The sequence below is a fragment of the Mastigoproctus giganteus genome, chromosome 12, assembly GCF_048544385.1.
Source record: "Mastigoproctus giganteus isolate SK-2022 chromosome 12, ASM4854438v1, whole genome shotgun sequence".
In the NCBI taxonomy this organism is placed as follows: domain Eukaryota; kingdom Metazoa; phylum Arthropoda; class Arachnida; order Uropygi; family Thelyphonidae; genus Mastigoproctus; species Mastigoproctus giganteus.
In genome coordinates, this window is record NC_143586.1 from 41,480,024 (window position 1) to 41,507,275 (window position 27,252).

Below are 27,252 nucleotides of genomic sequence, written 5' to 3' on the forward strand. Positions count from 1 at the left end.
CAGCATACATATTCATTCCAGTAACTATTTATCCCAAAACTGATGGAAACTATGTGCTGCACATAATCTGGATTTTCCTCTGCTTATGTGTGGACATTATTCTGATTTAAGAGCTTATCTCTTGTAAAGTATTTATCTGTGGGTAGAATCCAAGTTGAACCTGGATTTTTTGGGTATAACACTGAAGCGTTTACAGATAGAAATTGTTTAGGACTATCATTTGGTAGCAATACTCTGTTTTCCATTTGAAAGAAATATGGATGATTCTTAGAAAATCTTTCCTATACAAGAATGCCATGGCACTGTGTATGCTGATACTTGTACCATTGCATCCATAGTTTAGGGGCCTCTATATTATTCACCACATTTTTGCTGCATATAGGCAGCCATGATTAATATTACATAAAAGAGATTGTTAATCTTACCAGGATTGACAATTCATATTAAGAAATGTAATAAGTGGTACATGTCAGTGTGGAGATACATCTGTGTGCATACTACTGCACATAGAAAGACAAAACTGGTAATAGTTTCAGGGGAGAGGAAGGGTGAACAGCAGTGATAACCTTTTCTGCATATGAGTATTGTGCAATTGTAGCTCAGAAATGCATTTGATAACTTTGGTTGATCAGTTATTTTTGAATGAAATTTGCACCCTGAGGTTATCTCCCAAAGTAATTATGAATAATTCTGTATATAAAGGTATATATTTATTTTTTATTTTATTTATTTGTTGTTGTTGTAGGAAGAGGTACATCAACCTATGATGGCACAGCTATAGCATGTGCTGTTGTTCAAGAACTGGCTAATAATATTTGTTGTCGCACTTTGTTTTCTACCCACTACCACAACTTGATTGATGAGTTTACTACAAATAGGAACGTTGAACTAGGTCACATGGTATGTTACTTGCAATACTATAAAAAACCTTTTGTAAGCCTAATTGGTATGGGGTAGTTCAAAATTAGCTATATTGTCCTTCCTCAGCTGGAAAATAATTTATTGGCTACCCTATAATATAGATAAATTGAAATACAGTTACTTTGAAATTTAAAACTTACATTCTGTCAAGCTGTACATACTTCTTCTGACAATCTCAAATATCAGTTGCTTTAATTAATATCTGTTCAACCCCACTGCAGTCAAGATGCTACAAAATTGTCACACCACTAAAGCAACAATTTTTTTTAAACTATTTCAGTATCTTTCACAATATATATTTTACTAAACTAAAAATAAAATGCAAATTAAAAAGATAATTTTTTTTTTAAATTTATGGCAGCACATTAAGCTTCTAATTTTGAGAGTGTACCAGATCCAAGATTAAAAATAACTTTGCAAAACCTAAGATATATAATAGATCACAAACTTTTTTTTTTTTTTTTTTTTGTGTGTGTGTGTGTTAACAGCATTGGAGTGTTTTGACAATACATAAAAACTTCAAATAAAAAATTTTTGCATGCACCATTTCCACCATTCCTGCTATTGCTTGAAGGCCTCTCAAACTCAATTTTTGGAATTGCCAAAAACTACTATTGATTGCTTCTGAATCTTCAAATCTTTTTGCTTTCCAATATTTTTTAAGTTTAGGAAACTATAAAAAAAAAAAAAAAAGAGCCATGTATTGTGAGTATGGAAGCTATCTCACTTGTAGAATACTTTCTTCAACAAGAAATATTGTTTCTTTTCTGTTTCTCTGTTGGCAGTTTTGGAATAGGTGAGGCTCATTCCCAAATCTTCATTACAATCACCTGACTTGTACCATAAAAAATGCCTACTATTTCGGTGATTTCACAAAATAGTCATTCTTTCTACCATGAATGCCACAAAATAACTTATTACTTGATGTGGTTGAATTAAAGACAGTAGAGAAAGAAATGGAATGCCCATGGTGTCGTATTGATGAATTTATTGAACATTTGATGGAAGAGACAGGGAGGTCATTATCCCATCATATAAGTCAATTTTATGACTACACTTTGAAAGCATCGTTTTGGAGACTGCACCACAAAACAGACATTGAGTGTCTTGAAAGTGTCCAAACATGGGTAACCTGCTTGGTGAGATGTGAAAAAAAGGCACCCTTATGAGGAAAGAGATTTCAGATATTTTGGCTATAGAGCTTGGCAACCAACCTTGGAGAGGATCTGATTGAGATCTACAAGGCTCTGAGATAGTAAAATGAATGAAGGTGAAATTTTCGCTGTTATGATTCCAGAACTAGGGGTCATAAATTCAAATTATGGGAGAGAGGTGTAGACTGGTTGTAGGAATTTTTCTTTTAGCCTGTGAGTTGCTAGCCACAGGAATAAGTTACCTTTATAGGTCATTGAGATTGACAGCATGGGTTAATTTACAGATCAGCAGGATAGTTGTATGTGTGTGTGGAGGAAAATACATAGACAGTTTATTTTATTTTTATTTTTGGCTAATGCAGAAAAATTCTGTGGCTTCCTTGTACTATATGGGCAGTTCAGAACTGCACAGATGTAGACTAAATAGATAAAAGTATGAGCAGCTCTTCCTGAATTTCCTTGATCACATCTAAACTAGTTGACATTCACATATTTTCTCCATTAATGAACAATTTCACAATTTATTGAGAGTATATATCTTTAAGGACTAATCCATATTTTTTTATTGTAGGCATGCATTGTAGAAAATGCAAATGAAGAAGATCCAACTCAAGAAGATATCACTTTTCTCTACAAATTCATCAGTGGAGCCTGTCCCAAAAGCTATGGTTTTAATGCAGCACAGTTAGCTGGTGTTCCAGTTGAAGTAAGATATTTCATAATTTTGTTACTTCTGTTTGAATATAAAGAAACGCCTATTTTTGTGGACACTCAGGCTTGGGTGCCAGCCATAAATATTATAACTTACACGTGGACTATCCAATGTAGTCTGATGCACATCACTTAGAAAGGCAATAAAATTGCCAAACTGAGAAATTCTGCTTCCAGAATTTAGAGAGAGAGAGAGAGAGTACTGTATACAGGATTCAGTGTGATAAGTACATACAAAAAAAAAAAAAAAATTGTGGCAATAGATCTATAAAAAATCGCATGGCAATAGAGCTATAATACATTTCTTTTAAAAAAAATCCTATCAACAGACTGCATAGATAATACTGACCAGCAGCCCAAGAGGATTTTCTGCATCCACAAATACAAAGTACAGTCAGTGCTCATATAGCACAATAGTTGTGTTCCTAGAAACCCTAGTGCAATATAAATAACAGGCCCTATGGGAAAATTAGGGTTAGGTGCCGACCACCAAAGATTGAACACACATTTGTAAGCGAAACATTACCAAACATAATAAATAATCGTAATAAAATACTTACGTATTTTGTTGACTATTACATAATAAACTATTTCTAATGCTTTTGCTTCTATCGTAAGCAAACTTGTTCTTTGTTTGATCTTTTGTCCAAACAGATGACAGCCGTTCCATCTCTTCCAATTCTTTGTGCCTTGATCTAGTGGATTTTGTTACACTTTGAGTTGTTCCTTCTATGAAAGCTGTTTTTATTTTCTCTGCATTGCCTCATTTAGGCCTGTAGCAAGTGCATATCACATGGTCTTTCATTTCACTCAAAGTGTTTCACAATTTTTTTCTCTATCGACAGAGGCTGATTGACCATAAGCCTTACCGGGGAAACCCCGGTGGGCTTGGAGGCTGGTGTGATTTTGGCCATAAACGCTAGTATGAGGCTGCTACAAATTTTCCCGGGTGAGAATTTTTGCCCCAGTTCGCCTCTGTCTATCAATATTGCTTGCTTTTTTTTTTTTTTCTTCTCTCTGAATCTGTAGTTTCTTCAACAGGATGCTTCCTTTTCACACCTTTTAAGTATTTTACTCATTTTTAGGGAATAAAGTGCAATTACAAAATGAGAAGGCATGCTTGATACACATAAACAAAGCTGCATGTGTGTAGCAACTGAATAAACAAACACTATAAAGGCAGACACAAACTATTAACACCTCACTACCTCACATTTTACTAAAGCACATTTCTGGGAGTTACTACCATAAAACAATAAAAACAATTTCCAGTTCTGTCTCTACTAGTGGAATCTGTTATAAACTGGTAGTAAACTCGATCTAATTGCATATGCGATAATACCAATAGCTGGAATTGTGGGTTATTATGGTGAAATATGTTTCCCCTTCACTGATATAAAAAAACATAAATACATTTTCAGAATCTTCTTTTCGTTCCTACGTGTTGCGTTCAGTTGAGGTGATTCCGCATTCGACTGCCATTTTTTTGTAAACACAAAGGCGAATTGTGCATAAGAGAATTCGGTTCGTGTCATATACGATATCGTTCCCCTATTTATAAATTGTGTATGATCAAATTTGTGTAGTGTAAACACGTTATACGGGGACTGACTGTATCCACAAACCTCCAACGCTGTTGTGCAAATAGGCTGCATGATATAAATCTGAAATCACCACTTCTAGGTGATAGAGGATATCTTTTTATTCACCAACTGGAAAAGTGCACTCTGTAGTAAATGGCAGCATAATCAAAAAATATTAATCATGGAAGAATTTACCATCTTTGAGAAGACAGCACATATTTTGGTTCAATGAGCTGCAGTCTGTCACTGCTGTTATGCATAAAAAAAAGCCACCGAGTAGACTTAATTGTGCAATTGAATGGAAGATTCATAAAGGATGCCTGTTTGTGCAGTTATCTTGGCAGATGTGATTGGCTGAGCGAATGTCAGTAAGGGCACAGTGGAACTGTTCATGCCCAAGAAAATCCATGACTTGCCAGTTAAGTTTAGCATGTCACGGTAAATGGCATATAACGTTATAGCCACCTGAGGATGTACTTTAGTGACAGTGATGCCTAGCTTTTTGACTGAGGGATGATGATGATGATGACAGTTTTTTCACATCATCACATACCACTTTCACTCAGCAGTGAGAAATGGTCAGTCATTAAGTAGCCCATGCAAAATTTGTTCTTGTATGTATATCTTCCTTTGGACTACTAATCAAAATTTTTCTAGCCATTATATTGATTGCATGCTAATTTGTTAAGAAATGAAATTTCTTGTTATTTGCAGCAGGGATGTGTGAAAAAAATTTAAAAAAAGGGAGGGGTTTGACCTATTAAAAGGAGGGTATATTGTGTTACATTATGAAAATTTTATGTGAATTATAATGATGAATATGAACTAGTAATTGATCACATGGCTACATGAATTGCATCACTAAATTTTCTCCCAAAACAAGCAATTACAATTAAAATAATTGCCCCCATAGCTCCAAATTTGTTATACACAGATGTAAAATGATTATGCATTTTATAGGGAAATAAATTAAGTGGGAAACTATTTAGACATATTTACAAATAGTCACAAAAGAACATTGCAAACATTTTTAATGCCTTTTCATTGTGATCAGTGCTTGAAATCAACATTATGTAATAAGATAGGGAAAAAAAAAGTATACTAAAAGCAAACAAATTACTGGAATAAGTTACCTACATGAGTGGTTGAGGCTGACAGTTTGGGGACATACGGGAGGAGGGAAATGCATAAGTTGTGCATTTCCTTTTCTTTTAGTATTTATTTTATTTTATTATTGTTTTAACCCCCCCCCCCCCCACTTTTTTTTTTTTTTTTTTTTTTTGCTGGTGTGGCATAAGCCCTAGGCTTCCTTGCACCATGTGCCATTCTAATACTAAAATATGCTTGTAATACAGTTAGGTCTTCTACAACAGATATTAGTATTTTGTTGATCTGCCATGAGCTTTAATCACTGCTTAGTTCGTGACACCAGACATAAAGCCACCTCCGTGGGCAGGAGCAGCAGTGCGTAGCACACGCTTCTTGATTAGACCGGGGTTCGAGCCCGTGACCACCAAATATGGAGGATGCGGAAAGGTCAGGGAATGACCACTGCATATCGCCGGAGCAATATGGCCTTAGTTGTTAATGCTCCTAAAAACCAAATAACAAACAACAACAAACCAGACATAAAAAAAGACTTTTTAGTAGCAGTTTTCTGTCCCATAACACCCACTACAGCTCTTTTCAATCTGGTTCAGATCTGCACTATTTCCTGTTCATCATAAGGATCAAATATTGCAGTCTTGCGTGAACTTCAGCTAAATATAAAAAAAAAAAAATTAATAAAACAGTTTGTGTTTGAAATAGTATAAAATTAGCATACTAGAAATGCATTAAATGATTATGCAATGTTGTACTAACCTTGTGTGCAATGTGGCAAGGCACAGTCATGTTTTTAGTTTCTGTTCCTTGAAAGATGCCTCTGATGATGGGTGGAAGAGTCTCCTTTAAATTTTTTGTGTACTGTTAGACTTTAACAGTACCACAAATGATTTGAGGATGCTTGTTATGAATCCCCAAACCATCTGGCCTGTTGAAAACTTTATTGTTGATTGAATATAATCAGGATAATAAGCTTTGTAAGATCTACCTTGAATGTAGTATTTACCATCCAATCCATGAAGATTAAATTTGGATTCATCAGAGAATATTAGATTCCCACTGCTCAGTTGTCCAATTAGCATGTTCTTTATCCCAGGTTAGTCATTTTTTCCTCATGGATTTTATACACAAGTCTTCGTTGGACAGTTCTATCACTTGCATTTACCCCAGTATGTTCTATCCACAAGGATTTTGGATAGTTTGCATGACAGTCATGGAGGCATAGACACTTAGCAGTGTCACTGTTATGGGTATTATTGCATCAGGCATCCATGTAACTATTCACTGCCTGCAATAAAGATATTATAAATTCTGTCCTGTGCTGCAATACTTTTTCAATTCAGTCCATTTCAAGATTTTCTTTTGACATCTCTGTAACCTTGATACAGTACACTGGTTACAGCCAACTTTTGCAGCTCTATCTTGCCTATAAAAGCCATCCCTATCAAGAGCAACAATTATATGCCATATTGCTGTTGAATAGGAAGTGGAGAGAGCAGCAAGTGAATGCTTTTATAAACAGGATGATGTAATAGGGTCTTCATATGACATACTTTTATCTATACAGGGAAATACTGATGTTCGCATTACATCTGCCAGCATCTGTATTTCAGCCTGGGAGATGAGTGAACCAAAAATATATATATAAAATAATAATAATGAATAAATAAATAAAGAAAATAAAACTACTTATTGTTATTATTATTGGTTTCTCTCATTTATATTTGTTTGATATTTTTTTTTATTGAGTTGTATATTTTTATATCATATTTATCTCAAAAAGTATTTCTGCTTAGAGCTCTGAAAGTGCTTCATTGAAAATACTGTGTTGATAATAAAACTGAAAAAAGTATTTTGACTGTAGTGCAGTTTAAAGCTGCCCAGTTACCTTTCTCATAGCACTGGGTGTGTGGTTATAATGCTTTACATCTGACTTAACTGGATAGAAAGACTGTAAGGACAGTACATAGAGGAGTTTTGCCAGTAGACACAGAAGTAATTACACCCCTGTGCAAATCGATTGTGGAGACCTCATTTCAGGAAAGAAAGATATGACTTTCTTGAAAGGGTATAAAGGAAGACAAAAAAACTGGTTGGATGCAAGAAGAGGCTCCAAAATATTAGGCTGCAGAGTTGGAAATGTAGGCATTCACATGTAGATACAGTTAAGGTGATTAAAGCCTAAAAGAATTGGACACATGGCAGAGGCATATTTTCATCTTTATAGATGATGCAAACAAGGGGATGTAGATTCAAGTTACAGAAAGCTAACTGTAGATCAGATATAAAAAAATCTGACTTTGGTTAAAGAGTAGCCAACTATTGGTTACTCTTCATTAAATATTAGGAGGGATTTAGATAAAATATAACACTTTGCGATGTTTTATCTCATCTATTTTATTTTATTATTAATTTTCTTTAAACAGCAGATGCTATATAATCTTTGCTTTATTGCATTGCTCTTTCTTTCTTTCTGATGTGATGCTAGCACTAATTTTTTTCTTTTTGTTGTTAGTGTGAAAAATTAGTCTTCCACTTTGTGTTGAAGAAGCTGTTGTCTTAAATGCTCTCTCTCTCTCTCTCTCTTACCAGGATTTAAACTGCCTACTCCTATTTTCATAATATTGAAAAAGCCAAGGTATCTTTGCTATTTCATAAGTTCAGTGTTCTAGATGTTTATCTTTAAAGTCAATTCATACCAACAACATGGATTTTAAGATGCAGATATGTAGCTCTGTACTTTCATTCAACTATAGTTGTGCCATAATATTAATAAAAATATATTCCTAGGGCCTTCCAGTTTTTTTTTTTTTTTTTTTAAATGTACCATGACCTATCCAAAAAAAAATTTTCATTTTGGTCTGTCAGGTCATCTACATCCATTTTACATTAAGGAATATGTGTCTGTGATGATATTTCATGCATCTCAATGCTTAAAAAAAAAAGGCACAAATTCTGTTTGTATTGCATAATGTGCACAGGATAATTGAGTATTTAAGCTATGTGTAGACTTTTCTATCCTTCCTGTAAAATTTTGGTATTCTCGGGGTTCCTTTATCATTTCAACCCCCACTCCCCGAGGATACAATAAAAGTTTTCAGTTTTTGATTTTTTTGGGATTATTAGATAAATTCACTCACCAAATTTAATATGCAGAATTATTATTCATATGTTCTATTCATGTGAGCATCAGAGTTTATCTAGTCATGATAACAAGTTTATCTAGTCTTCACTCCTAAGAAGACTACATGTTAATTAATCTTTGCTTCATCTTAAGTACAGTATTTGAGTATAAAGACTGCAAGAGATAGTAGTTAAAAATTTAAAAATAAAGCTTTAAATAATATTAAGATTTTATGAAAGAAATATTTCTAAATTATAAACAATACCATTATTCATTTATTACATAGGTAATCAAGAGAGGATATCAGAAAGCAAAGGAAATGGAGAAAAACGTTGAGCCATGTAAATTATTTAGGTGAGACTTAATTTAAACTTAATTCAGAAATACTTTAACATACAAACAGCAGACAGAAAATTAGTCACTTGTGGTATTTAGTATATATAACAGATTGAATAATAAGTGTATCTTCTACTCTTGTTTGTTTACATCACTGAAATTAAGAGTACAGTCAGTCCTCGTATAACATGTATTTACACTACACGAATTCGATCATACACGATTTATAAATAGGGGAACGATATCTTATATAACACGAACCAAATTTGCTTATGCACGATTCGCCTTTGTGTTTACAAGAAATGGCAGTCGAACGCAACACGATAGGAATGAAAAGAAGATTCTGAAAATGTATGTTTTTTATATCAGTGAAGGGGAAACATATTTCACCATAATAACGTAAAAAGCAACACAATTCCAGCTATCGGTATAATCGCAAATGCAATTAGATCGAGTTTACTACCAGTTTATAACAGATTCCACTAGCAGAAATGCAACTGGAAATTGTTTTTATTGTTTTATGGTAGTAATCCCTAGAAATGCGCTTTAGTAAAATGTGAGGTGTTAATAGTGTATCTCTGCCTTTACAGTGTTGTTTATTTAGTTGCTACATGCACGCAGCTTTGTTTATGTGTATCAGGCGTGCCTCCTCGTTTTGTAATTGTGCTTTATTCCCTAAAAATGAGTGAAATACTTAAAAGGTGTGAAAAGGAAGCGTCCTGGTGAAGACACTACAGATTTAGAGAGAAAAAGAAAAGCAATATCAATAAACAGAGGCAGACTAGGTCAAAAATTCTTACCCGGGAAAATTTATAGTGGCCTCATACTATGGTTTATGGCCAAAATCACACCGGCCTCCGGCCGACCAGGGTTTCCCTGGTAAGGCTTATGGCCAATCTGCCTCTGTTGATAGAGAAAAAATAAAATGAGGCAACGCCGAGAATTACAAGAAATGCAGAGAAAATAAAAACAACTTTCATAGCAGGAACAACTCAAAGTGTAATTAAAATCCATTAGATAATTCACAAAGAATTGGAAGAGATGGAACGGCTGTCATCTGTTTGGATAGAAAATCAAACAAAAAACAAGTTTGCTTACGATAGAAGCAAAAGCATTAGCAATATTTTATTACGGTAATTTATTGTGTTTGGTAATGTTTTGGTTACAAATGTGTGTTCAATCTTGGGTGGTCGGCACATAACCCTATTTTTCCCATAGGGCCTGTTGTTTATATTGCACGATTTTGCATTGCATGAGGGTTTCCAGGAACACAACTATCGTGCTATACAAGGACTGACTGTATATGGTTAACCTTTTCTATTATTATAGGTATATCAGCTCAGCTGGATAGAAGAAGCAGCTGAATTTGGCAATGCTTCAGAAAGAAGAATAATGGTCTGAGCCAGAATCTACCAAAAATCATTGGCAGAATTGTTGTTGAAAAATCTGCATTAAGTGATTTTGATTGGTGACAATAATTGCATCTGGTAAATGAAAATCGATTTGAGGTAAGACAAGAACTGCTGTAAACAGTCAATGAATGATCTCATCAACCAGTTTCTCAGAGAACACTACAAAGAGAATTGTATAATGCAGATATCTTAAGTAGGGCCCTGAAAAAGACCAATGTTAACAGCTATGCATAAAAAAAAAGCCAAGCTACTATGGGTCAAAAGGCATAAACAGACTGGACCACTGATAACTGGAAAACTGTGGTTTAGTCTGACAGATCTCAATTTTGCCTGTACTCTCGTGATGCCAGGTGCAGAGTTCACAGGAGAAGAAAAGAAGCATTTCATTCAGATGACTGTGTGCAAGCTGGTGCTGGGCAAGTGATACTTTGGGGATGTTTTCACTATTATGGATTGGGTCCACTACTTGAAATACTGACCAGGATGAATCAGACTGGCTATACAGATATTCTGGATGATTGGGTTGTGCCTTTTGTTGAACATTTGAGGTATTTTATATAGTCATTCTCATGACTTTGATAGTCCGATGTTCTAGGATTCAAGTGTCTGATTCACAGGGCCTCTACTGTCTTATGGTTTGCCAACTGTTTTTAGTAATTGGTTATCCAGTTTTCTCTCTGATCGCTCACTGAGGGTGATGGTAGATGGCTCTCTGTCTTCTAACTTCTCCACTATTGCCAGTGTACCCCAAGGTTCAGTTCTTTCCCCCACTCTTTTCCTCTTGTATATTAATGACCTTCTTCCATTGACTGGAAATCCTATCCATAGTTTTGCTGATGATAGCACATTGCATTCCACTTTCCATTTTGAGAAACCTTGTCCTGCTCAATCAGCTTCAACTTCTCGAAAATCTGTTACCAATTCCTTAAATGCCGATCTCCAGGTAATTCTCCAGTGGGGCAAAGACAACTTAGTTGATTTCAACCCTTCTAAAACTCAGTCTTGTCTTATATCTCGCAAAAAGGATTCTTCTGCTCCTATGCTATTCTTTAGTGACACTCCGATTTCTAGGCAAAATGATACATCTCTTTTTGGGGATTACCCTGACTTCTAATCTCTCTTGGCACAAGCACATTACAAATATTGCTTCCTCTACATCTAAAAAAACTTGGTTTTCTCTTTCGCTCTCGGCGTTACTTTTCTTCCAAACAGCTGCTCACTCTGTATAAATCGCAAATCCGCCCTGCCATGGAATATTGTTCCCACATCTGGGGTGGTGCCCCCAAAACCTCTCTCAGGCTTCTTGATTCCATTCAGAAGAGGGCAGTTGGGTTAATTAATGATTCATCTCTAACAGAGTCTCTTGATTCGCTTTCTCATAGACGTACTATTTCTGCTGCATGCCTCTTCTACAGATATTTCCATGGGCACTGTTCTTCTGAATTGGCTTCTATAATTCCCACTCTCTCTTTCAAAACAGTCCGAACACGTGCCGCCACCAGCCAACATCCATTTACTGTCCAACTTCAAACTCACAGAACCAACTTTTCATCTTCCTCGTTTATTCATTCAACTGCCGTTTTCTGGAACAACCTTCCTTCATATCTATTTCCTGAAAATTAGTCTACAGAAGTTCAAGTCCAATGTCAACAAATATCTTCTTTCGTCTTCTCAACCTCCAACCCAAGCACGGTACTAAGTACTATAGGTTCTAATACCTCTCGTGTTTGGGGTTCACATAAAAAAAAAAAAAAAAATTTAAATCCGATGAATTGGCTGGATAATTCACCAGATTTAAATCTTTTGTAGAACATATGGGATTTTTCTTTTGTAGAACATACCTTGGTTGAAAAGTGAAAACAACAGCAGCATCCACAAAACCTGGATCACTTATTTTCAGAATGACCTAATAATTGATATTAACTAACTTTGTTCTGCTGGGTTTCCAGGGACCTTTTTGACCCAGGATTGAGTCAGTCTGGATTGAAGAGGGCAGAGACATTTTTGGGCTTTTTTCTCACTATGACTGAATTTATCAGCTTCTGGCAAAGATTGCTTGATAAGTAAGAATATTTTATCGGTATCTTAGAGACTGTGTAGAAGAATTAATTCTCATTAATCTTTTCCCAGCATTTTTTCACTAACAAGGTGACTAAAATTTTGTTAGGTTTAACTGACCCAATTGCAGACAAATATTTCCTATCTGCATCTTTAGCTCTTTTCCTTGTATCCCCCCCCCCCCATTTTGTGAGTTTCTTATGTGCTACTTAGAAAGTTGTTCTTGTTTCTGCCTTCCTCTCCTCCTCTTTCCGATTTGATTGAAGTTGCTTCCAATATTCAAGGTGCTTTGTATTTCACTGTTGGAATTTGGATTTTCTTCCAAATTAGAAGAATCAGATTCGGGTTTGTATTCATCTGAACTTGCATTACATAAGTCATAATTTTCTGAGGAAACTTGAAGAAGGGATGCTATGATTTCCATTAATACTGTAGAAGGTAACATTAGTTGTCTTCTACAGTATTATTTGAAGTGGTACGAGGGATGTCATGATTTCCAATCAACATATCTTCAATACTCAAATTAGAAACATCCAGGTTTTGACTTTTGTTTGAAGGGTCAGCATCATTAAAATGTAAACTGCAGGAGGGACTGCTACTACTACAAATAACCTCATTTAACTCGGTGTTGCCTGAAAAATAATGAGAAATAAATAGCATATTAATATTATAAATATTAATGTTGGAATGCAAAGTGTAACCTCAAAACGATTAATATGTATTATTGTAATGCTATTATGAAAACTTTTATTTTCGTACCTGTTCAATTTTGACTTAAACATAACTCCACTAGTAATCGACCTCTTGAAATTATATTTATTTATTTTCAACACTTTCACAGTTAAAACTACACAAAAACAACAGGCTAACATAACCTTTCAAAACCTTCTTTTCCTCCACTGTCGCATTGGTTGTTTTTGCATCAAATTTTTTTCCTGTTGTGAACAGACGTTGGTGAGTCAGATAACACAATATTTACTAAACATTTGCCGTTAATTGTTCTTGCAGTGAGAAAAGTTCAAGTAATGCTATATAAATTTCAGTCTCGTTCTAGGAAAAATTTTGACATTGGCCGTTCTTGTTCCAAGGTACAGATTTATTAGCAGAATTTTCTCTTATTTCTTCATTTTTAATATGGTTTTTGCTCCTGGTGGCATTTTTTTTTTTTTCCTTCTTACATTTATTTTTCTGAGGATTGTAATTTTTGTTCAATTCCTTTATTTCTCAAGGCTTTGAGCTCCGTAAGTCAAAAATGGATTAAAAGCTAGCTAATTAGAAAGCTAAATCTTTTACACTAAATTCTGAAGTAACTTATATTCTTTTATTAAATGGTCCATGAAAAAAATAGAAGTGATGATATGGTGAAGCACTGCCTCACCTTGAGTGTAATTATTATGCTCGCTGCATATATGCTATTTTTAAACAAACTTTTTAATCCCGGATTTCACAATTGTCTTCATATTTTTCCAAAATTTTAAACATTTCTAGGTACTTCATATCTGTTTTCAAGATAGCAAATCCTAAATACAGGTTCTTATATTCCTATGCTTTTTCTGTAATTTGTATAGTGTGAATATTTGATCGTGGTATTCTCTGCTTGGCCTAAACCTAAAATTTTCTTCCTCACTATTACCTTCAACAATGCTTTTAACCTTCTTCTCTAAGACACTTGCATAGATTTTACCTGGCACATTATATTTTTTTAAGTAAAATCCCTCTAATTTCCACATTTAGCTTCCTATTTTTACATGGTGCAGTTGATGCCCTGCTCCAATCTTGGAACTTCAGAAAATAACCACCATTACACTATTTATACTTTAGCTTCCAATTCTGATCTTCTTTAACCTTTTATAGCTTAATAAATTAATTACGTGTACATTGACATGTTTCAATATACATTAGTGGGTATTCACTTTAATCTGATTAAAACCAGCCTTTGAATGAAGTAAATGAAAATTTGTAACATTACGATTCAGGCAGAACCAAATATGTTTGGTTCTGCTTGAATCACAATCAAATTGCATCTTATCCAGATCAGATGTCATTTATTGTTGATGTTAATGAATTTCCACAGTGTTATCAGGTGTGATAAAGTCAGACCTGTGGGGGGGGGGAAGAATGTTAGTGAACTACAAACATTCCAACAGCAATGGTAAGAGTCTCACTGTATTGAGAGGCCTGTAGAAGAAATATGATCATATGCCATTTTTGAGGGAAATTACATGTTTTTCAGTGAGCTCATTGATAGTAAACCATATTGAACCCAATTATCAGGTCCTTCATCTTTTTATTATAGGCTTTTATTATTGCTGCTATTTCAGCAGGCATAGACACTAGTCAGAAATATTTTTAATTTAATATACAATAAAACTTGATTGATTTGGACTGCCTTCTTTTTTATTTTTTGGGCAGAATGGAGATTTTCCTAAGCAAGAATTTAATGATAGGCATCCAAAATTATTTCAGAATGGTTTCACAATTGCTATATAAAAGGAGAAAGTCATTGAAAAGCAAATTTTAAAAAAGGCTTCTATCATTAGGGGCATTGCCTGACATTTTTAGTGTTCAAGTGAAATTTTATCTAATAAAACGGCACGAGTTATTTCTCCCTGCCCCAACCTTCTTACATGGATCAGCGAGTCAGTACTCAGCTGTAATTTGTTTTTAGATGGAGTCACTGCACAACAGTGGCAAAAAAGTTAATTTGGGTGATGTTAGAATATGAAAGCAGCAGTTGTCCCAATGCAGTTTGCTAATGCAAGAAGGAATACAAAAGACTATGATTGGAGGACTATATGAAACATGCTGGACTGTAAATTAGAACACTGTTTTATATATTTTAATTAATGTTAGCTTACATAAAAAAAAAAACACATGCACACCAGTTGCCATTTTGAACCAGCACATGGCAATGCAAAAAATCTAACTGTTGACTGGTTGAAGCTCCAGCAGAGACCTGTGCCTATTACTTACTAAATACTTTATCCTTTAGGAATTTCCAATAAAAGTAATCATAGGGTGTTAAATCAGAGGAGAAAGAAAAAATATAAATTTAAAAAAGCATTAAAAATTGAATTTCAATTGCATTAATGGAATGATTTTGTCTTAGCAGTCTCAGGTAGCTTTCTCCTTTCACAATACAGTCTGTCCTTTCACAATACAGGAATACAAAAGACTATGATTGGAGGACTATATGAAACATGCTGGACTGTAAATTAGAACACTGTTTTATATATTTTAATTAATGTTAGCTTACATAAAAAAAAAACACATGCACACCAGTTGCCATTTTGAACCAGCGCATGGCAATGCAAAAAATCTAACTGTTGACTGGTTGAAGCTCCAGCAGAGACCTGTGCCTATTACTTACTTAATACTTTATCCTTTAGGAATTTCCAATAAAAGTAATCATAGGGTGTTAAATCAGAGGAGAAAGAAAAAATATAAATTTAAAAAAGCATTAAAAATTGAATTTCAATTGCATTAATGGAATGATTTTGTCTTAGCAGTCTCAGGTAGCTTTCTCCTTTCACAATACAGTCTGTCCTCGTATAGCAAGATAGTTGTGTTCCTAGAAACCCTCGTGCAATGCAAAATCGTGCAATATAAACAACAGGCCCTATGGGAAAAGTGGGGTTAGGTGCCGACCACCCAAGATCGAACACACATTTGGAACCAAAACATTACCAAACACAATAAATAATCGGGTAATTTTAATCGTTATAAAATACTTACGTGTTTTATAACGATTAAAATATGTAATAAAAAATAATATAATATTTTATTATAATATAATAAATAATAAAAAATATTTATTTTTTTATTGTTTATTATATTATAATAAAGTATTTTTAGTATTTTTTAATACTAAAAAAGTATTTTTTACGAATAAAATACGTATTTTATTCGTAAAAAATTTATTATATTAAGTAAAATAGTCGAAATAAAATACTTACGTATTTTATAATACGTAAGTATAAATTATAATACGTAAGTCGTAATAAAATGCTTACGTATTTTATTACGACTATTACGTAATAAAATATTGCTAATGCTTTTGCTTCTATCGTAAGCAAACTTGTTTTTTGTTTGATTTTCTATCCAAACAGATAGAAAATCGGAAAACAGATAGAAAAGACAGCCATTCCATCTCTTCCAATTCTTGTGTCTTAATCTAATGGATTTTAATTACACTTTGAGTTGTTCCTGCTATGAAAGTTGTTTTTATTTTCTCCGCATTCTTTGTAATTTTCGGCGTTGCCTCATTTAGGTCTGTAGCACGTGCAATATCACATGGTCTTTCATTTCGCTCAAAGCGTTTCACAATTTCATATTTTTTCTCTATCGACAGAGGCGGACTGGCCATAAGCCTTACCGGGGAAACCCCGGTGGGCCGGAGGCCGGTGTGATTTTGGCCATAAACCGTAGTATGAGGCCACCATAAATTTTCCCGGGTAAGAATTTTTGACTCAGTCCGCCTCTGTTTATCGATATTGCTTTTTTTTTTTTTTCTCTCTGAATCTGCAGTGTCTTCGCCAGGACGCTTCCTTTTCACACCTTTTAAGTATTTTACTCATTTTTAAAGCACAATTACAAAACGAGGAGGCACCCTTAATACACATAAACAAAGCTGCGCACGTGTAGCAACTGAATAAACAACTCCGTAAAGGCCGAGATACACTATTAACACCTTACATTTTACTAAAGCACATTTCTGGGGGTTACTACCATAAAACAATAAAAACAATTTCCAGTTGCGTTTCTGCTAGTGGAATCTGTTATAAACTGGTCGTAAACTCGATCTAATTGCAATTGCAAATTATCGATAGCTGGAATTGTGTGGGTTTTTACGTTATTATGGTGAAATGTGTTTCCCCTTCACTGATATAAAACATAAATACATTTTCAGAATCTTCCCTTCATTCCTATCATGTTGCGTTCGGTTGGGGTGATTCCGCGTTCGACTGCCATTTCTTGTAAACACGAAGGTGAATCGTGTTATATAAGATATCGTTCCCCTATTTATAAATCGTGTATGATCGAATTCGTGTAACGTAAACACGTGTTATACGAGGACCGACTGTACCCTTAAAGAAAAATGGGTCTGAGAACACCTGCAAATTCCAGCTCAAGCTGTTTGGATCCTCATTAAAGAATAAATGGGGATGTTAAGAAAGTAAGTAATAAACACAGTTATGGCTAGGAACAGTTCCATTTATTTAAATGGAATTTCTTCAGTCCACAAAATATTGTCTGTTGATATCTAGGTGTGTAACACTTGTGGCCAAAAACTGCAGAAAATTCCAATCTTTTATTTGGGTCATCCTCAGTCAAGCTGTAGCAACATAGGATGATAAATCTCTTATTTCAGTTCCAAACTTCACTTTTTTTTTTTAGATTTTTTCAATATCCTCTTCCAAGTTTCAAATAGATGTAAGGCTTGATTTCATGAACTATGACTTGAAAATATTTACCTATATTTCTGACTAACCCCTTCTAAATTAGTGAGGTTCTGCTGTATCTAATGTATACCAACAATATTAACTTTGTAAATTAGCCATTATTTATTCTGATTTATTTTACTTTTTTCTCCTTATGCAGATTGATTTTGAAATGCAAGGGTATTGAAGATCTAAAGGAATACCAACAAATAAGTATATAGAAAACATTTCATCTGTACATATTTGGATTATCAGTCATGTTTGGTAGCTAAACAGTTATGTTAGTGTACAAATTTTGTGAAATAAAATTATTTCTGTTTGTAGATTTATTGGTTGTCATTATTCTATGCATATAAATCTGATTAGCTTTTACCCTAGTGCAGACTACAAGTGAATACCCACAAGGATGTTCGTTTATTTTTAGTCTAAAGATACTGTTAATATTTCATATGTATATTATCTTCTGAGTTTTGTTCCCTTCCGCATCATACACTGTGAAAACATCGTTTTAAAAATACATTTGCCAAATGAGCTCATTAATAAAGAAAAATTTCAAACCTTTACCTATAGACATTATGTGGTGTCAAATTAGCTTTAGTAGAGGCATATGATGCAAGAAAGCAAGCTTGTGCAGCATCAGTCAAAAAAGGAAAAAACCTCCCATTTCATCCCTCCATTCGTTCCAAATGACTGTCCAGCTCAGCCTTAAATTTATTTATGCTATTAGCTTCCACAACAAAAAATGGAAGCCTGTTCCACCAATCAACTACCCGCTGGCTAAAGGCAAATTTCCGCACATATATTCTACAACTATCTTTCTTCAATTTGAAACTGTGCCCCCTCAGGTTCTTAGTCTGAGCAAGACGAAGAATCCCATCAGCATTCAGCTTTCTCAACCCATTCAAGGCCTTATACACCTCAATCAGATCACTCGCAGGTGTCTACTCTCCAGGCACTGCAATTTGCAGAACTTAAGCCTTTCTTGGTAAGAGCACCCCTTTGTTCCCCTCACCAATCTTGTTGCCTTTCTTTGTACTCATTCTAGCAACTCTACATCCTTCCTAAAATGAGGTCCAGACCTGTACACAGTACTCTTGGTGTGGCCTGACCATTGCCTTGTATAATGGGATTATCACCTCCCTGTCCCCTAGCAAAATTCCTATATATCATTGACAAGACTCCATGACCTGCCCTGGCAGCCTGTCTGCACTGTTCAACAAACTTCATATTTGGCTGCACAAGGTCTTTTTTCAAGGCCCCAGGTCTTTTTCACTTTCTTGAGTGTAGTACCACCCAGTTGGTATGTTTCTCTTTGGTTATTGCTACCCATATGCAGTACTTTGCATTTATCAATGTTAAACTCCAGTTGCCACTTCTCAGCCCATTTTCTTTAAATATTTAAAGAAAATGGCCGAGAAGTGATCAATACATTATGATCAATCACTGTCGCCCAGTGGTTCCTTTATCTGCAGATTCTTAATGCACGAAGAATCACTACTGATAATCAGATCAAAGGTATTACTCCCTCTGGTTGCCTCTCGAACATGTTGCTGTAGAAAACAGTCATCCAATAAATCCACAAAAGTCTTGCTAGTGTGCGAGTGACCAATCCAAAAGTTCCCGTCAATATCTGGAAAGTTAAAATCTCCCATTATAAGACATTCTGATTTACTGGCCCACTATTTCTCTGCACAATTGCTCATTATACTCATCAGGCCTATAACACACACCTACTCATTTTTCCTTTCCCGGTGCTTATTTTACACCAAATTGACTCAACACTGCATTGTCCACCAGCATCAATTGGATGCACTTCCTTAGATTTTGTTTCTTAATGGACATTATAACCCCTCCTCCCTTCCTATACACTTTGTACTCCCCAAATTCCAACTCTGCACTGCCTATATCTGTGTGACACCACGTCTCTGATATCCCAACAATATCTGCCTTTGATGTCTTGACTAGCACTTCAAGCTCATCAAATTATTTATTTTTATAGATATGCATGAAAGTAACAGGAATGGCAGAATATACTTTCATAGATGTGGTGGAAGCTTGTGCATTCATTGTGTACTTTTTTATTTTGATGAAATGCAAATGATTACATAACTACTACACACAGAGGCTAGTTATGATCAGGAGTGGCACACTCCCTTTGTGTGGGTGGGAAAAAAATGTAAAAAAATTATATAGACAATTTGAAAAATCAAATGAAACTAGTAAACAGTTTAAATTTCACATTGTCAGAAATTGTGACCTACAGTCATTAATTTAGTGGAGGTAAGTAAAAGGACATTAGTGTGCTCCTCCTGTTGACATTTGTTTTGTGGGGGAGAGATTGATTGTAGTATCTTTCAGATCCACCCCTATGAAAAAGTCATTTCAGTCCACTCAATATTCTAGTTCTTGTCCATCAGCTTCCCCACCTTCCAGTTGTTGCCCATCACATACTTCAGTCTTCAATACTACCTCATTTCTAATCCTATCTGTCTACCTTACTCTTTGTTCTCAATACCCATATCAAAAACTTCAATTCTAATTAATATCCTCCTCCTTTATAAAGTGCCCTTGGCTCAGCCCCATAAAGCATGACACTCCATACAAAATTTAATTCTCCCTGTAAATGTCTGTTACAGATATTTTAGCAGCTTGCCGAGATATCTGTAATATCCCTCTTATCCATTTTAATACTGTAGTTATTTCCTTTTCATCCCTTCCCACCATTATTTTCTCAATGTGTGTACAGTTTCTTTATATTATCCTCTTACATCACCTCCACATATATTGAATTTCTGGGGAGAGCACTCTCTTGGCTTACCTGTCTGGTTATTTCCATTTTCCTTGTAGTTCTAATACCCCTAGTGGTTGTAATTTTTGTACTTTTTTACATTAGCAGTTGGTTTTTTTCCCTTCAATGAAATCAGCATACTGAGCACAAGAATACTACACTATATTATGGTGATGATAAACCTTTTTCCATTGTGCATGCCAGGAACAAAAATATAACAATTTCATGCACCATAGAATTAAGAAAGGTAATACTTGGAAGTTTCTAATAACAATTTTGTTGGTACAAAATTATGATTAAGATCTTCAGGGCCAGATGTTTCTGAATACTGTCAAAAAAAATTTTTTTTGTTTTTCAAAACAACTGTTTATGGGTGACCATGTTATGATATATACTCCATGTGCCATTGATTTGATATCCCTGATATACTGGATAAGTAAGAACAATGACACACCTATAAATTCTGCTCTTCCCCTCAACATGTAATCTTTAAAAAACCTTATCAAATAAGTTAGGCCCCAAGAAGTATGGTACTGAATAACAGCAATCTTTTTATAAAAATAATAAAATGGCTGCCTCATGTATATGATGCTCAATGATGCAGAAACCAAAACAAATTAGCACAGGTGCATAGCATATTTCCCATATATGCAAAGAGCCATAAATAATATTTTACAATACTGCTCCAGTTAAAAAAAAAAAAAAAAAAAAAAAAAAAAAGAAGATGGAGATTGAAACTTGAAGCCATATGTAAAGAATTCTGAAATTTATAAATTTTTGTTTCTAGAAATATTACAGTATAATGGCTAGAGAAAATTAAATGAAATTATATCATTTTAATCCTCCAGTATATCCAGGTTGGTTAGTCTTGGTGTGTCTAAAAAGTTATGCTAGCAAATATATTGCTATATGCCATTTATCAGTCAGATTTGGGGGGGGGGGGGAACAAAATACAGTTTAAAATTTGATTCTTAATTCTGACATTAATTGTATAAGAGGGAAAATGTTTTCAGTGAGAAGTCTTGCTAGAGAGTTTGTTTCTTCAAGATTTGAGGAAACTGGAATACACAGTTTGTTCATCTGTCTTCCACATATACTACACTATTTGTATGAACATGGAGATATGTTTGTTTTGTTTTTTTTTTTTTTTTAACTGGAAAAGTAGCTGCAATAAATTACAACTACTTTTACAGTTCAAGAATAATGTATATATCAAGAGTGAACATAACACAATTCTAATTAGAAATTTAAATTTTCCTGTTTCTGGTGTGCTTTTTATACACCATATGTATGCATGCTGGTGATGAAATATAAATAACACAGTAAAAATTACAAAACACAAAGTACTAAGATTCTGAATATTTAATCACACAAGAAGCTCAGTTATAACTAGGTAAAACATGGAGTCCAAAAACAGTCCAGTGCGTAATGTGCATTCTTGAATAGTTCAAGTTGCAAAAATATAAGTCCACAATATGACCAAATCCATTTACAGTAAACTTTACTATAAAAATAGACTTCTTATCCAAAACTGTGCTCATATAACTGAATTGTCATCCATGCCTATAGTACATTAGGTACTATTGTATAATGTGCACTAACGACATTCTAAGAGTCATATTTTACTTCTTGATAAATTTCTAAATAAGGTAAGCCAAATTTACAGTTTGTTCAGAAATGTTATTTTCCATTTTATAATACTGTATAATCTTTCAGAACTATGCACATTTTTGATTGAGTATTCATAAGCTATGTTATCTGAAATGTGAAATAACTAACCCTGAAGGCAAGGTTTAAATTTCCAAACTTAGACTTTTGCTAACATACAGAGATTGTCAGATTATTAAATTCTGTTTTTTTGTTCTCATCCAACTAGTAACATTTGTTTATTTTCCACGCTTTCTCGTAGAGGCAGTACTTGTGTGCAAACAAAATAAGTTAAAATGCCATCTTGAGTAACACTGTCAACACACATTAAAACAGCTGCGACCTATACTAGGTAAAAAGTGAAAAGGAAGAGAATCTTGTGATAATAAATACTCTTCAATATTTAAACGAAGATAAAAATATGATTATAAATGCCAGTACATCCACTGGAATGACAAAATTGTTGCAAAAGCTAACTATGTATATCATTTTGAATTGATATTTGCATAACCTGAAGAACAGCATTATTTGGTGATATACAACTTTGCCAGTACTCTTATTTTTTTTTTTTTTTCACTGACTAGTTGAGCAGAGCATGGTGCATTGGCTTAAAAAAAAGCAAGAGAGAGGAATCTCACCACTAAGATTCCTATTGTACAGATGTGTATTGCGGGAATAAACTTCAATGAAATTCTAATAAATTTAGCCTTTACTTTTCTGTGGTCCAGTGACTCTCAGCAGCAGTGAATTTAGTCTGGAAATGCATAGTAGTTATGATTTAGTACTAAAAAGGTCATGGTATTCTGACTGAAAATAGCTGCTGAAGTTGAATATTGCTATGTCACAGCAGTTTCAGAAATGTACTGCATGGGCAAGATAACCCTTTATGAGAGTATGGCTTGAGTTCTTGAATGCTCAGCCCAAGTACTAAAAATGCTAAATCACAGATTTTTTAAAATTTTCGTATTGTTCTCTTATTAAACCCTGAGAAATAATAACAGAACTTTCTGACATGCTCTTGCATGTAATTAATTTAACAAATGCTATGATTCATAAATTAGAGAAAAAAATTAAGTTAATTTTTCCTAATTACACATTAACATTTGATACTAAAAATGAGTATAAACTTTTTAAAAAAATTAAATGCATAAGTCACATTTTGATACTTCTTATATCACTTGCACAAAGAAGTAAAAAACAATGGCACATAAACATGATGCATGAAAGACATCTCCAACTGGTAAAAATGTTCGATTTACAACTTTTATATAACATCACCGAGAGTCCTTGTGGCAGCTTGTAACATAAGCAGCAGATTTGAGTAGTGATTCTTTGTCATGTTTTGAGAAAGGTAGTCGTCAATTCCAAATAAGACAGCCGTTCTTTCTTGGTTAAACACAAACTTGCCAGTTGCTGAACTGTGAAAGAAAACAATGTATTTTATTTTTTTATTAATTTACAACCCAAAAGGACATGTTACATAAAGAGAATATTTAAGTTTTGAAAACTGTTACATAAAGCAATTGCAATTTAGGATAAGGATTTCTAAACATCCACTTATTCAATTGTGAAAATCTAATCCATACTCCAACCCCAAAAATGATTTTTTAAACCATTTTACATACAGCAGACTCTTGATTTACTGGGATCGGATTAACTGGGACACTTCAAGACTCCAAATAAAAAAAAAATATAAAAAAAAAACCGACCAAAAATCATAATATTCAAGTAATAACTAGAACCTGTCGCTAAAAAAAACCAAATGTTTAGTTTGTTTTAGTGCGTCGTGTCGATAGTTTTGTTTCGTTATTTATGTCAGGGTTGTTGAAATTTTTTTTTTTATAGTATATATATATATATATTTTTTTTGTTTAGAAATCGAAAAAATGATGGGTGAACGCAAAAGAGTTGCGCTTTCAGTTAAACAAAGACTTGAAATTATTCAAAAGTTTGAAAACGGTGCATCCATTAAATTTTGAATGAACCATCATAATGTTGGTGACCAAACCATACCTTGACATCGCAAAAAATAAAGGGAAGCATTGTACTGGACACGCAAGTAGTGCATGTTTTTTTATCTATTGCTATATTTTTTACGTAGGTTGCTGAACATTTTTCGATACAGTAAGTTGGCGACTTGCGTAACTATGGATTTACGTAAATTTTTTTTTCACTCATTTTTTTTTTTTTTTTTTTTTTTTTTGTTTTAGGATTGTAAAATTTAAAACAAACAAAAATAATAATAATAAGCAATCAATAATGACGATCATGGTTTGCACAAGTGAGATACGAAGTAACAAGCAAAAAAATATGAAAGAAGAGAAGTTTCTTACAATTTATTTATAGTTTTTTTTATGTGACTGAAGATTTCTGTGAAGGGGACACACACTTCAACATAATAAAGTAAAAACCCACACAATTGAAGCTATAGGTATTTTAACGCAAAGACAATAATACCCGTTTATAATGAATTGCAGTAACAAAAAGCCCAGTAACCCGGAAAGTGCAAATTGTTTTTATGGCAGTGACCTCAAGAATTGTGAGCTCGCATGGTGTGATAATAGTGAGTTTTCGCCTTAACCCTGTGAAAGTTTTTACAGAAAATTTCATTGACAGTTATCATGGTGCCAACTAAGAGAATAATTACAGCAGTACTACTAGTAAATCTACCAAGAAAAGGAAAGCGATTGATTTTGATCAGAAAATTAAACTAATAAAATGTATGAAAATGGTCAAAGATTAACAAGTATCGTGCTGAATTCAGATTTGTCAATAATAATATAGTAGCAATATGTTATTAGTCATTCCCGAGTTACTTAAAACTTGACGAAGTAAGAAGTTACGTCTTGCGTTACTATTACGTATGTCGAGGACTTCTGTATTTTTGGATTAACCGGGAAATCGATTATCCGGGATTTGTTTTTTTACCATCTATCCCAGAAAATCGAGAGTCTACTGTATAATTAAGAGAACTAAGTGACTGTTGGTTAAATTACAAGTGGGGACATACCAATTAAAGTGCATAATGTTATAACCACAAACCAGACATAGATGCTTCACTCTGAAATGGGATACCAGGATGTTGGCTAATGAATGAATGAGATGAAAATTTGATTAAAGATGTTTCACAATTTTGAAAATAAAACAATGCAGGTTTTGTTATTGAAACTATTATTAACAAATTTCTAAGATGTGTCTATACTGAACTACTGCAGAAAAGGCCACACTCACATATATAAATACATAAGGAATTTTTTTGTTGCTGCTTATGTTGTTTTGAAATTGGTTTGTATAGCTTGCATTGTCTACATTAAGTGGCAAACCATTTTCTACCTTGCATGTCAAAGGTGTGAAACAAAAATATAATTTGTGCATGCCATAAAAAAAAAAAAAAAAAAATGTAATAATACTGAATGTTTCTAAGAGAACTTTGTTGCTGTACAATTCTGCACACAATTATGCCAGATGTGGGCTGATTGACCATAAAATGAATCTGTCTTTGAATAAAACCATTTGTTTTAATAATACAAACTGTAGTTGTGTATGTGCCCATATATTTTTTTTATACAAGCCATTCCAGTCTATGCATAATGTTGATAATAGAATCATGTCAAAAGTACTGCCTTTTACTCTATAACTTCTAAAATATAACAGGTATGTAATTCAAATTTTCCTTTCAAGGCTATGCCTTGCAAAAAAAATCAGCAGCATATCAGTGAATACTTCCAACCTTTGACTTCTGCTAAAGGAGAGGAAAAATCATTAATGACTGTGTCCACATTGTATCCATTGAACAGATCCCTTACTGACTCATTTGTTTGCAACATCATGTTTTCTATACACTTTCAATTCTCATCTACCATTGCAAAAGAAAACCTTCTATAAGAAAAGTGGAAAAAGTTTCATGAAAAGCAGTTCACTGATAGGCCAACAGGCATTACTTTTTGTACAACCCTTCTACTATGAAAAATATGTCATTAAATAGTATGCAACTAGAAACTGAGAGTTTTATTTTCATGTTCTGAAATTATACCATTTATATGTTAGCTTAAATTGCAATACTTTGGTTTATCATAGTAAAAGGTTCACCTTACCTTTTTGTAATATGGGGAAGTCTATTCTGATATACAAACATCCTTTCCAGAATTAACAATTGGTCATTGATACGACGTATTATCATTGGGCTATCAAAAAATAAATAAATAAAAATTAAAAACTGCTATCATAAAGTTACAAAGAATTGTTACCATACTTTTAAATATTTAATGTTTGGTTCACTTTGAATTGTATTTGGCATTAATAATTTGGAAGTGGTGCTTCACTTTAAAAGATAAGCAATTACAGTAAAAGTCCAGTAGCCCCTCCCCCTCAAATGCTGATATGCAAGATGGAGATTATCTTAGAGCAATAAAAATTTTTACTGCACTAAAACTCTGTAGTTGAACACGGTAATATACAATTGTTTTAGAATTAAGGCATGTGTGTCTTCTGTAATTTGTTGTGAGAAAGTTTGGTAGAGGTATGTTAGATTTGTATGGTGCTTTCATGAGCAAAATTAGTCACTTCCTTGCCTACCAAAACTTTTCAGTTTCTTAGTTCCATGGTCCATAAATGAAGCACCAGGCTGACATAATGCATTTGGTTGTTGTGTGTGTAAAACTACATTCATTTATATTGGACCAAGCTGGAAAATAAATCTCAAAAATTGGTAGAATATTACACAAATTTAAATGCACTTATAAAGTTGTAGACTGTTTTTGTCTCTGACATATAGTAGATAATTGTTCTTTGTGTACATGTTCTGAATCCAATTGTGAATTGGATTCAGATCCAGAGAATTAGGCAGCAGGGTATATGTAAGAAATCCTGAGAATGTTCCTAGAACCCATTGCAATTCAAGTAAAAATCAAGTATTGTGGGGCAAAGATGGTCCAATAAAACAAAGATATTCATTCTAATGGTATGAGCACTCA

General features: G+C 33.8%; 2 protein-coding genes across 2 annotated transcripts in view; one reads left to right on the forward strand and one right to left on the reverse strand.

The window, feature by feature from the left end:
- The window catches only part of Msh6 (DNA mismatch repair protein Msh6), a 212,424-nt gene extending 194,325 nt beyond the window's left edge, over positions 1-18,099 (forward strand). The window contains exons 30-33 of the mRNA XM_090385739.1: positions 746-900; positions 2,647-2,781; positions 8,884-8,951; positions 18,005-18,099. Of these exons, the coding sequence (XP_090241865.1) occupies positions 746-900; positions 2,647-2,781; positions 8,884-8,951; positions 18,005-18,065 (419 nt within the window). The 3' untranslated portion in view covers positions 18,066-18,099. The remainder of the gene's footprint in view (positions 1-745; positions 901-2,646; positions 2,782-8,883; positions 8,952-18,004) is intronic.
- Positions 18,100-22,844: 4,745 nt separating this feature from the next.
- The window catches only part of LOC150076946 (N-acetylated-alpha-linked acidic dipeptidase 2-like), a 120,966-nt gene continuing 116,558 nt past the window's right edge, over positions 22,845-27,252 (reverse strand). The window contains exons 16-17 of the mRNA XM_090386268.1: positions 26,374-26,463; positions 22,845-23,697 (exon numbers count right to left, since the gene is read on the reverse strand). Coding sequence (XP_090242394.1) covers positions 23,544-23,697; positions 26,374-26,463 — 244 coding nt within the window. The 3' untranslated portion in view covers positions 22,845-23,543. The remainder of the gene's footprint in view (positions 23,698-26,373; positions 26,464-27,252) is intronic.